The sequence below is a fragment of the Festucalex cinctus genome, chromosome 6 (genome assembly GCF_051991245.1).
Source record: "Festucalex cinctus isolate MCC-2025b chromosome 6, RoL_Fcin_1.0, whole genome shotgun sequence".
Lineage (NCBI taxonomy): Eukaryota > Metazoa > Chordata > Actinopteri > Syngnathiformes > Syngnathidae > Festucalex > Festucalex cinctus.
The window spans coordinates 23,632,511-23,644,780 of record NC_135416.1 but is presented as its reverse complement, the minus strand read 5'-3'; the positions used below and the strand labels follow the sequence as shown (position 1 = coordinate 23,644,780).

The following is a 12,270-nucleotide window of genomic DNA, read 5'->3' as shown; positions in this document are numbered from 1 at the left end:
CCCACGAAAGACTTCACGCCGGCTCCTCATCAGACCCTGGTTGGGCCACCCAGCCCCTTCTACGACGTGCCTTGCCCACTTGGGCACGGAACCAGGCAACCACCCCAGGACCTGCTTCGGCTGAATACAGTAGGGACTTCAGATTATGAACACTTGATCTAGGACTTCATCATTTATTTTGCTCCGAAAACCAGAGCAAACGACGACCAAGTCAACGTGGTGCCCCTAGACGTTGCTGAGGGAATTACAACTTTCCTTAGTACCGTCCAAATTATGAAGTCATCGCAAACGACGACCCCAATTATCGCCACAAGGCTGTCCAATTCCTTCTTTTTGACTTTTGCTGTTTAACAGCGTTCAATAATCTGTGAAAACAACCAGTGCTACGGGGCGCTGCGGCAAGAGCCAGCAGACTCTTGTGCGTGTGTTCAGATGGTAAAAATGATTGATAGACTAGTGTGTCACACTTTCTGTCTTTACAATCTCTCAGTGGCCTGTTTGGATGGGGCCAGGGAGGGAAGAATTTTCTAAAGACCATTTTAAGAAAAACATTCGACTGTCGCATCGTCCAGTTTTAAGATGCATGAATTTTGTTCACCTTTTTTAACACTGCAAATTCTGCCTTTACATTAAACTGATTGTCACCGATATTTAGATTTAAAATGTGGGATCTGCTACATATCTTTCCCAATCCCACTATGTCCCATTTTTTATTATAATAATATTTTATCCAGAAGTGATCATTTTGAATGTATGAGGATTCTGCCAGATGCCAGCAATATATAAAGTACCACTTTCTCAACCAGTATTCAGCTAAACACTGCACAACTTGTGTTGACACAAATCTCAGCACTTACCAGTAAAAACGATTTGGAGTCACTTTCTCATGCACCAGTTGCCACCTCCTCCCAAACTCCACTGAGCTGTAGAGCTGTATGCAACACAAACCAATCATAATGTCAGGTAGGGATTTTGCAGAACACATTGACGTCATATAGTATCTTAAAATAATTCCCACCACTCATTTAAAAAAAACAAAAAAACAAAAAACAACAACACAAATGTGACATGCTGTCTTAAAAATGCATATATAATTGTATACATGATACTATTCACTTAAATAAAACCTTACGGTAGAAAAGTGAGGGGTGAAAAATGTCATATACTTTGTAAGTAACTGAAACTTAATTGAACTTATGAAATGCCGAGGCTCCTACATGATCGCAAGTAATGAAGCTTTGTAAACAGTGATTCTAAAAATTCCATGTGCGCAGGTTTGACCAGCAGATGGAGCTCTTGCAGTGTGTCAAATGCCTCGAAGCAGTGCTTCAGTTTAGTGCAGCCAGGCGAAATTGTCTCGAAAGTGGTTCATTGTTTCGGAAAAATTGATAAACTAAACTAAACCAAGCCAAACCAAAGCCTCAGTTTTCGGAAAGCCTCGGTTTATCCATCCCTATCCTGAGCTAGTGAGCTGTTCAAAGCTCCGTCCATCTCCTGCTAGCTTCCGCCATCTTCGTTCTTTGACGCATGCGCGGGTGGAGGAATCGGTGCCGGACTAGTTTCCCCTGTGATATTTGAACTGGTTGGATGGTATTAATTGGCAGGAATGGACAACCAGTTTTAAAATTTGAGTGTTGGCAGAGTTCTCTTATGGGAATATGAATATGGTCGACACTAGTCAGTGTCAAAAATAAGACACAATTATAAGTTTACCTCTTTGGGTAATCTGGCTTCCTCATACATTCCAAAACATCCATGTTAGGTTAAGTGATGACTCTAAAATGTCCATAGGTGTGAATCAGAGTCAGAATTAGTGTTGTGTCGTTCACGACTGATTCGTTCAAAAAGAACGACTCTTTTCAGTGAATTGAATGAGCGGGTCACTTCTTGAATTGATTCGTTCTTTTCTCAGTTAATTCGAGAGCAGCCACACTCATGCCATCAGTCTTCACCAACAACCAATCAGCAGCTAGCGTCAGACGCGGGCGGGATTTTACTACACATACAGCCTCGCTATTGGTGTTCAGGCACGAGTCACTGAGGAAGCTTCCCGTTTGCGAAGACGTGAACGGATCAGTGAGTGAACGTGTTGCCATTTTGTGTAACGATAAGATGAACGACTCTTTTGAACGGTTCTTTTAAATGAACTGATTGTAGTGATTCAGTTCACCTAAAAGAACTATAATGCCCATCACTAGTCAGAATGATTGTTTATCCATATGTGCCCTGTGAATGACTGGCGATCAGTCTCTGCCAAAGTCAGCTGGGTAGGCTCAGGTTCAAACATGACCCTAATGAGGACATTCACCATTTACACTGTCACTGAGTAAGAACCAAACTCCTTCACGGAAGTCAAGCAAATAAAGCACTGCAGGTGACCAGGCCAGACCAGTGAATGGGAGAGGTCTTTGATAGAACTTGAAAACTCCCATTTAAGCTGTGTCGCAATGATATATTTTTAAGTTAAAATATTTGTGCAAGGCCATGGCTGGTTTTGAAAGTCCTCTAACATTAAGCCATCTAAAATTGATCACTTGATTTCACTAACTCATTTGAAGTGAAGTTCAGTCAGATGTAAAACAGATTTGCTCCAATAACATGACAGAATAAGATTAGTTGTCATGGTGAATGGATATTTCACTTATGACCAACAAACCACCCCTCTCTATTTTTTCTTATTGCATTTAGTGGTGTGTGTGTGTGTGCATGTTAGGTTAAGAAGTGTTTTGATTATGTGTTGCTAGACATTGCTAAAAGTACTTTGGATGAACAAACACATTCACTGATATTTTATACAATCTTGCTAAGATCAGCAACTTTGTCAAAGGGAGGCACTTTCAAAAGTTTTTTTTTTCCCCCCTTTACTAAGGCAATGACATTCCATGAACAAACAGATATTGGGCAAATCTGTTTACTTTGGAGCTTACAGCTGTAATGTGATGATTTCTAAAGCATAACTCAATTTGTAGGGATTGTTATTCCATTGAAAGCATACACACCCATGTGTAATGTCCATACAACTTTTTCTGTTTGTAGAGGACAGATATGTGACTCCCCATTTTATTTTGGAATAGAATGCCATTAATTTACTATTTATTTTACTTGTGAAAACTCGCTGTTATGAGTTCGGCAAAGCCGAGTAATTTGGATTCCAAAGCAGACAAACAAAAGGGGTTTACAAAAAGGTTTATTCAACAAAGCGCACGCAACACGTGGAATAAACCAAAAGGCACTACAACTGCACGACGCTAGGTCGGCCTCAAAGTACAACGCAAAATAACGTCTATACAAGTTACACAAAACAATGTACTTATTCTAGTAGGTGTAAACGTGAAGGACACAACACGAGTACATAAAATACACAAACACTCAGCACAGGCAGCTGATGGGCACATGGGAGAAAGCAAACAATCCTTTGGGACCAGCAGACTGCTGCAGCCAGCCTTAAATAGCTGCTGATTGCTGATAGGTGACAGGTGTGATTCCATACCTCCTACTGCTCACTAGTACACTGCACTAGAGGGAGACAAAGCACACCAGAGCACAGACCTAACACTCGCCAGCTATTTGCCTGTCTTGCACATCCTGTGAGTTTCAAAACTTTTGATGCATATGCGATTCACTTCAGTCATTTACATTTGTGCCCTTTACACAATAGAAATGTACTTTCTTGTGAAATATACTTTTTTTTTTTCTAACCCGGAAGTAAGATGCGAAAACCCCGCCTCTCCCTGTGTGGCTGCCGCGCCCCGTTTATGTCTTTTCCGGGTGTTACCTGGACTGCTCATGAAACGGTAAATATGGAAGAACATATTATAGCGTTTAAGAAAGGATCAGGCCAACCGGCGAGCTAGCAATAAGTCTTGAATGCCAATTTGGAATAGTTAGTGTCGGTGTCAACTGGCAATCCTTATACAGCATTGATGCACACCCGTCGCCATGGGCAGGCCATAGGGGTCCGTAACCCGCCACCAAGATGATTATGCCCCCCACATTAGAGGCATGAATCTATAAAATGGATCTCCTTATGTTTTTTATTACACCCAGTTCTGAGGACTCCGGTTCGAGTCCAGGCTCCGGCCTTCCTGGGTGGAGTTTGCATGTTCTCCCCGTGCCTGCGTGGGTCTTCTCCGGGTTCTCCGGTCTCCTCCCACATTCCAAAGACATGCATGGCAGGTTAATTGGGCGCTCCGAATTGTCCCTAGGTGTGCTTGTGAGTGTGGATGGTTGTTCGTCTCTGTGTGCCCTGCGATTAGCTAGCAACCAGTCCAGGGTGTCCCCCGCCTGCTGCCCAAAGCCAGCTGAGATAGGCTCCAGCACCCAACGCCTTGTGAGGAATAAGCGGTCAAGAAAATAGAGGGATGGATGGACATTTTAGAGCCTGTACTTTTTTTTTACTTACTTGAGTAATTATTTGAATGAGTACTTTTACTTTTACCAAAGTACTTTTTTTAATACAATTAATTGTACTTTTATTCAAGTACAGAATGTCAGTATTTTTCCCATCTACACCCATCACAACCTAGCTGAAAATGTTAACTCATTTGCTCCCAATAACGTGTAAATACGTTTTTTTAATGTTTTAAGTGTCCCAAAGACGTATTTATATGTTTTTTTGTTTGTTTTTTTATGCTAGAGCATACAGAAGGCTTTGATCTAGCCTCTCAACTGCAAAGAACGGTTGCAGAAATGGTAGTTATTACACAAACGGCCAGCAGGCGGCAGCAGAGCAAAGGAGATCTGTCACGCCGCCACCGGCGTGACGGCCCATGCTTTTATGTTACCATGTTTCCTGTTTTACCCTGAAATTCTGATTCCCCTCTCACCCCAGGTCACTTGCCCTTCCTGCAGTTCCCTAATTACCGGTTCCCTCCCATGATTATCACCACCTGTCACCAATCAAGCCAGACAATAAAAACCACCTGCATTCTCCCCTCAGTGCCGAAGTGTCACATCTCAGTGCATGGAAGCGTCCTCATAGCCCTCGAAACCCAGTCCTTGGTTTTTGCCTTGCCTTGCCTTGCCTTGCCTTGCCTTGCCTTGTCTTGCGCCCTTAGTTTGCCCCTTGTTTTCCTCCCTAGTGGAGCGCTTTCTGTTGTTCCCGTTTTTGAGTGCCCTTTTTGTCTCTCCAGTTTGGAGCTCTTTTTGTTCAGCCTTTTGTCCCTCTGTAAGAGGAGTTTTCTGTTCGTGCGAATAAACTGCAGCCTTTTGTGGCCAACTGTTTACCTGCGCCTGAGTCCTCCCCTCTCTCGTCGTGTCAGTACACTTCGGCCAGCATGGACTCAGCAGATAAGTTGGAGGCTGCACTGCGGAGGCAGGCCACTCGCTTGTCGCACCTGGAGGAGGTCCAGCAAGCCATGGCCACCCGGATAGGTGAACTTGCTGGACAGGTGCAGGGGCTGATGAGCCACCTGCAACACTCCACGCTACCCGCCCCGAGACAGAAAACCACCGACCACAACTCCAGCATTGGCCGGAGTAGGTCTGAGACTGGCTCCCCCGGAGCGTTACTCGGGAGAACCAGGACACTGCCAGGCATTCCTGACTGAATGCGATATTCATTTTGAACTTTCACCACAGGCCTTTCCTACAGACCGTTCCCGCGTGGCCTTCATGATCTCGCACCTGACTGGACGAGCCAGGGACTGGGCCACCGCGGAATGGGCACGAAACTCCCCGACCTGATCAACCGCAGCCGGGTTTTGCATGACTCTCCGCCAAGTTTTCGATCCAGTCAACATGGATCGAGAGAAGACGCGAGAACTCAGCTATCTCAGACAAGGCAGAGAATCGGTCAATGATTACGCCATCCGATTCCGAACTCTAGCAGCCAAGAGTGGCTGGAACGACACAGCTCTCTATGATCACTTTTTAAAGGGGCTCACAACACCTATGCAAGAACTCTTGCTTCCAAGTGACTTACCCGGCGACCTGGACTCGTTGATTTCGCTTGCCATCCGCACTGATCATCGGAGGCGGGAGCTCAAGCAGAGCAGCGGACTCCAAGGGATACCCGGTTCTGGACCCCTCCAGCATCCACTGGCAAGTGAGACTCCACGATATGCATTTACCCAGTCATCCACCGCGAGGGAGGTCAGTGGGAATGACGAGGAACCCATGCAGCTTGGTCGGGCCCAGTTAACCACCGAGGAGCGACAGCGTTGCCGCCAAGAAGGCCGCTGCTACTACTGTGGTGAACTTGGTCATCTGGTGGGAACTTGCACCGTGAAGAGAGGTTCACCGGTGAATTTCCCATCACCCCGACCTGCCAAGACCCAAAAGATCACGCAAGCCCAGATAAGCCACCATGCTATAACCATAGACCTGCCAGCCCTCATCGACTCCGGTTCCGACGAGAGCCTCATGGACTGGGGCCTCGTAAAGCAAGTACGAGCCACCACCGAACCCCTTCCCCGGACCATCCAGGCGAGAGCTCTGAATGGCAAGAAGCTATTCAGCATCACCCATATCACCGAACCCCTGGAAGTACGAATTGGACAACACATCGAAAATCTCCGTTTTCATGTAATCCAAGCTTCCTCACCCACTTTGGTTCTGGGACACCCTTGGCTACGTCAACCCCGAATCGACTGGAACTCCGGGAACGTACTGGAATGGGGAAAGGACTGTATGGATCACGTCTTGGACCAATCAGCGACCAGTGCATTCTCAGCCACAGTCAACCAGTTGACTCTTGAACCTCTCGCCCCTGAATCTCGCCGGACGCCGCCTCAAGCCCACGAGCCTCGCCGGGCGCAGCTCCAAGACCCTGAGCCACGCCAAGTTTCTGCATCATGTCACATCAAGTCTCTGCATCAAGTCACGCCAAGTCTCTGCATCACGCCGTCAAAGCAAAAGCCGTCAAAGCCAAAGCCGGCAAAGCCGTCAAAGCCAAAGCCGTCCACGCCAAAGCCGTCCACGCCAAAGTCTACCACACCACGCCAGGTCGGCCAAGCCTGCCACGCCTCGCCAAGCCTGCCACGCCTCGCCAAGTCTGCCAAGCCTGCCACGCCAAGTCTGCCACGCCTGCCAAGCCTGCCACGTCTCGCCAAGTCTGCCAAGCCTGCCACGCCAAGTCTGCCACGTCTGCCAAGCCAGCCACGCCTCGTCAAGTCTGCCAAGCCTGCCACGCCAAGTCTGCCACGTCTGCCACGCCTCGCCAAGTCTGCCAAGTCTGCCAGGTCTACCAAGTCAAAACTGTCCACGAGATTCCCTTGGTACCTTCCGAACCTGATCCTGCGTTAAGAAAAGGATCAGGAACATCCTGAACGGTCCCGACGGGACTCTCGTCTGGCGTCATGGACGCCCTCCTGAACTGCCTTTTTGTCTGGGACGGATGGGTGGGCCGTGTTCCCACCTCCGTGCCCCCTTCCGCCCGCCCTTGTTTTTGGACTCTTGGTGTCGAAAGGCCGTCAAGAGCCGGCCATTGAGGGGGGGGGGGTACTGTCACGCCGCCACCGGCGTGACGGCCCATGCTTTTATTTTCATAACCATGTTTCCTGTTTTACCCTGAAATTCTGATTCCCCTCTCACCCCAGGTCACTTGCCCTTCCTGCAGTTCCCTAATTACCGGTTCCCTCCCATGATTATCACCACCTGTCACCAATCAAGCCAGACAATAAAAACCACCTGCATTCTCCCCTCAGTGCCGAAGTGTCACATCTCAGTGCATGGAAGCGTCCTCACAGCCCTCGAAACCCAGTCCTTGTTTTTTGCCTTGCCTTGCCTTGCCTTGCCTTGCCTTGCCTTGCCTTGCCTTGCCTTGCCTTGCCTTGCGATCTTTACAAAACTTTATTCAGTTTCACATCATTTACAAAAAAAATTCAAAACACCAAGTACAAAAGGTTATTTACACATAAGGTACAAAAGCAATTAAAACACACAAAATTCAAAACATCCAGAACATTTTACAACTGTAAAATATGCCAGGGAAAAAGCTTCTTTTTATCCTTATTTCGTTCTTTCCTTAAAAAACAGAGAATTTGTCTAAACACGGTGTTGCTATCAATTATTATATTCTTCATACTCACAACACACCTAGTTTTCCACAATTTTACACAGACAACAGTTATAATAATTTGAAATAGTTCTTTATCTTTAGAAGGTATGTCATTTTCTATTAAGCCATACATAATAGTGATATAATTAACATCTATTTTAAGTCCAACATCTTTCATCAATGCCCAGACTTGCTGAGCTCTATGACAATCAATCAATAAATGTTGCTGTGTTTCATCCTCTGAACAATTACTCATGGGGCATTTTTTTGTCTTTACAAAGCATGACCACGAAACAATCGCGCGAGTCGGGAGCCTACCTACAGCAATCAACCATTTTATATCTTTCATCCCTTCTGGAATGATAGTATTTTTTTTATTTAAAATGCGGATAACTTCCGTGCATTAATTCCTGTCTAACAATTTAAAGTTAACCTCCCCACCAAATCGTGCATCATTTATTTTTTGAAAGATCATTTTACACGTTAGACCATTCCAATCTAATTTTAGGTGTTCATATTGGGCAATAAAATCTCCAAAAACTAATTTATATATAGGGCCCTGTCTAGCTCTTCCTATTCTTTTTTTCCAACACGATAAGTCGCCAATCCACGGAGGTTTCCTAGATATAGCTAGATGCATATTCTTTACGAAGGCAATTTGGAGTCTGCAGCCTAAATCCACCGCTCCAAGACCTCCAAAGTTCCTTCCTTTGAAAAGGAGCTCCCTTTTTGTAACCTCGCGTGTTGTTCCCCAGACCAAATTCACGCAAATCTTATTCATTTTAATAATTGTTTTGTGATCCGGGGGAAAGATATTAGCGAGGAATAAAACTTTAGACATTATATATGTTTTAATTATATTTATTCTTGATTTATAGGTTGTATTTTTATTTTCCCATTTCTGAGCTTCTTCTTTTATTACTCCAAGTTTATCCTGCCAATTTCTTTCATTACAATTCTCGTTACAAATAATTAGGCCCAGAATATTTATTTCTTGTTTAATTTGAATATTAATGCTTTTTTTTCACTTTCATTTCCAACCCAAACACCTTCGGATTTAGAATGGTTCAACATGGCCCCTGATGCAGTTTCGTATAAATTTAAATGAGCCGTTAAAACATCCATCTCATGATTATCTTTAACAATGACAGTGATATCATCAGCGTAAGCAGTTGCTACGACCCTATGAGCATGTCCCACATATATACCGGTAATACGGTTATCCGAGTTAATATTATTAATCAAAGGACTCATAGCTAAAACATATAGGGCAGCACTCAGGGGGCAGCCCTGCTTCACACCTGCCTTGCCTTGCCTTGCCTTGCCTTGCCTTGCATTGCCTTGCCTTGCCTTGCCTTGCCTTGTTTTGCGCCCTTAGTTTGCCCCTTGTTTTCCTCCCTCGTGGAGCGCTTTCTGTTGTTCCCGTTTTTGAGTGCCCTTTTTGTCTCTCCAGTTTGGAGCTCTTTTTGTTCAGCCTTTTGTCCCTCTGTAAGAGGAGTTTTGTTCTGTTCGTGCGAATAAACTGCAGCCTTTTGTGGCCAACTGTTTACCTGCGCCTGAGTCCTCCCCTCTCTCGTCGTGTCAAGATCAACCAGGGCCATCAAGAAAAAAGCTAAATTACTTACAATTTTAAATAGATTTGTGAAAACTGATGAAACTTAGCTCTCTTCTAATGCTAATTGCTGCAAAACGGAAACAGATAGAAACTTACTTTTTTTCCTGATTAAAGAAGAGACTTTAATCTTTCTTTTGATGGGTTCCATGTTTTTACAGCGATAGAACACAATATTCTGTGGGCCTTGCAAAATCAGTCAAAATCCAGTAAAACAGCCGGGAGCGAACGGGATTGCATATGTGAAAATGGCTGGGAGTGAATGAGTTAAGTAGCCCTACGTTGGCTTCTATGCGACGAATCAAATCAAACTTTCTTTATATAGCACCTTTCACACATTCAAATGCAACTCAAGGTGCTGAACAATTAAAACATCCATAATATAATTTAAAAAAAACAAAAAAAAAACAAAAAAAACCTCACCCCATATCCTCATGATCATACCCACAACACACACGCAAACCACAACATGGCGGGGCACAGAAGAACCCTGTGAAGAAAGGCACCCATGAGGAGCTTATCCAAACTGAGAGGGATGACCATCACAGTGAGCAAATGTCAACCCAGAGACCGCAGCCCGCTCCACACAGACTGAGGCGAGCCACAGCTCCCTGGGGCCAAGGGGCCTCAAGGACAACCGTCCGCCCACAGGAGAAGACCAGCCATCCCTCCCAGTGTGGAGGCTCCCGCATGACAGGCTCAAGACAAAGGTGCGAGATTCATGTACATTTTGTACAAGTGAAGCTGCAAGTCATTTGGTTGGTGTTGTGTACTGTAAGACGGTAAGACGTATGTATAACATACATACGTAGTTGTAAATAAGGAATTCCGAGGATGCTGGCGCACAAGTTAGTATTTATAATTAGACAATTTAGACAAGTTATTTCAGTGACCAGTGTGGCTTTGTTTTTCTTTGAAATACTAATTGTTTTGTCCATTTGTGCAGCTCGCGTGATAGGTTTGGCATTATAGAAATGCAATGCTGTATTAAGCAGATGCAGGCAAGAAGGCCAAGAAGCTGGGCGGGTCCGAAGTCACTTTGGCTAATTATTTTTGTGGAAAGAATAACTGGGTAGTCAAGCAAATGACAGCCAAGTGACAGAGAGCATGAAGTGGAGTAGAAGGGGGTTGAGAGTTTTACAACCTCGCAATCTGAGAAGGTCCCTCAATCAACAAATGCACCATCACTGCCAAAAAGGGGCGAGGACATTGAAAGGGAAGCAGTTTTTGGGTGGCACTGAGTCAGTGACCTGGCACTATATATGTGAATATACTGCAGTTAATTGATTTATTATTATCTCATCACTCATGAGAAATTGTTTTTGTACATAAAACAGTTTTACATGGTAATGTTTTTTTTTTTTTTGTGAGTTATTTTTTTGTGCGGTGATGCAGTAAGTCCTTTTAGATGTACAAACACATTGGTCGCATCCACTCATTCACTGCCTTTGACAAGTATACTTGTTAATTGTATTTTTTAGAGTGGTGCTAAATGGGGGAGAATCTGATTATGCTCCAATGTAGATATCAAACTTGGAAACAACTTTACTGATGCCCAACCACCGGTAGATGACATCATTGCCCCATTTTATACGAAATAAACACAGTTTCAGAGTCCATGAGAGAAATGGCTGTATTTTGGCAAACCTACATGTTTCTACTGTCAATTATAAAAGAACGGGACGGGGCAAAAAGTAGGAAGTCTATTCTGTTATTTCGTAGATTCAGTTTATATATAATTATTGAATGTAATATCACGTGAGCATTGAAAATTTTAAAATTTGCTAAAAAAAATGGCTGGCAGTGAATGAATTAGGATACAGGAAACTTAAATATTGTACTGTAGACCTCTTTAACTCTTTTACTTCCACACGTTATTAAAAAAAAAAAAAAAAAAACAATGCCAGTGGATTTCGAGCATTTTAACTCATTTTGCAAAGCAAACAGAATATTGTGTTCTTTTGCTACATAAACAACATGGGTACCACATGAAAGATCGCATTCCATTCTTTCATCAGAAAAAAAGTATGTTTCTACCTTATTCCGTTCTTTAGTAATCACCATTTGAAAATAGGTCATTTGAGTGACATTGAGCGAAAATTGAAAAGAAAAGCTACATTTTCTCCACAACAGTGACTTTGATACTAATATTTTTTGTTTAGTGACGCTCCATCAAATTAGGTTTAATGTTGGAAAAGGCTTTGATCATTCACGTCAGCCTTGAAAACGTTCTATTTCATCGGATTGCGTCATGTTTCATTGTAATTCGCAGCTCTAGTTAGGGTCCGAGCAGCTTACGCTGCCATCTGCTGGCCATTGTTAGTGGGTGTTTTTGATTTCACAACTCATTGACCCGGCTGCGCTACACTTGGACCCTGCACTGACTACTGATATATTTTTAAAAAAAGTAGTTGACGTCACTTAACGTTTATGGCAGCATACATCATGATTTTACTAAACGTTATTAAACGTTTTTGGCGGTCAAAGAGTTAACCAATAAGTTATCCCCCAGTTTAGTTTATTGATGAAATGTTTCTAAATAATCTACTTCAGATTAATGACACCTATTTTTTATTAACAGCAATTCACTTGTGAAACTGGTTCCTAACTGATACTGTTAATCACAGATAAAGCCTCTCTTGTGGCATTCAACAACAAT

The 12,270-nt window shown here is 43.9% G+C and overlaps 1 protein-coding gene across 5 annotated transcripts in view; it reads right to left on the bottom strand.

Moving 5' to 3' along the window:
- Positions 1 to 12,270, bottom strand: part of sorcs1 (sortilin-related VPS10 domain containing receptor 1) — a 215,843-nt gene that overhangs the window by 71,353 nt on the left and 132,220 nt on the right. For all 5 annotated transcript variants that reach the window (XR_013284119.1, XR_013284120.1, XM_077525635.1 and 2 more), the window contains exon 5: positions 858 to 931. Coding sequence is in view for 3 of the 5 variants with exons in the window: in XM_077525635.1 (XP_077381761.1) it covers positions 858 to 931 (74 nt within the window). In the remaining 2 variants the exon portion in view is untranslated. The remainder of the gene's footprint in view (positions 1 to 857; positions 932 to 12,270) is intronic.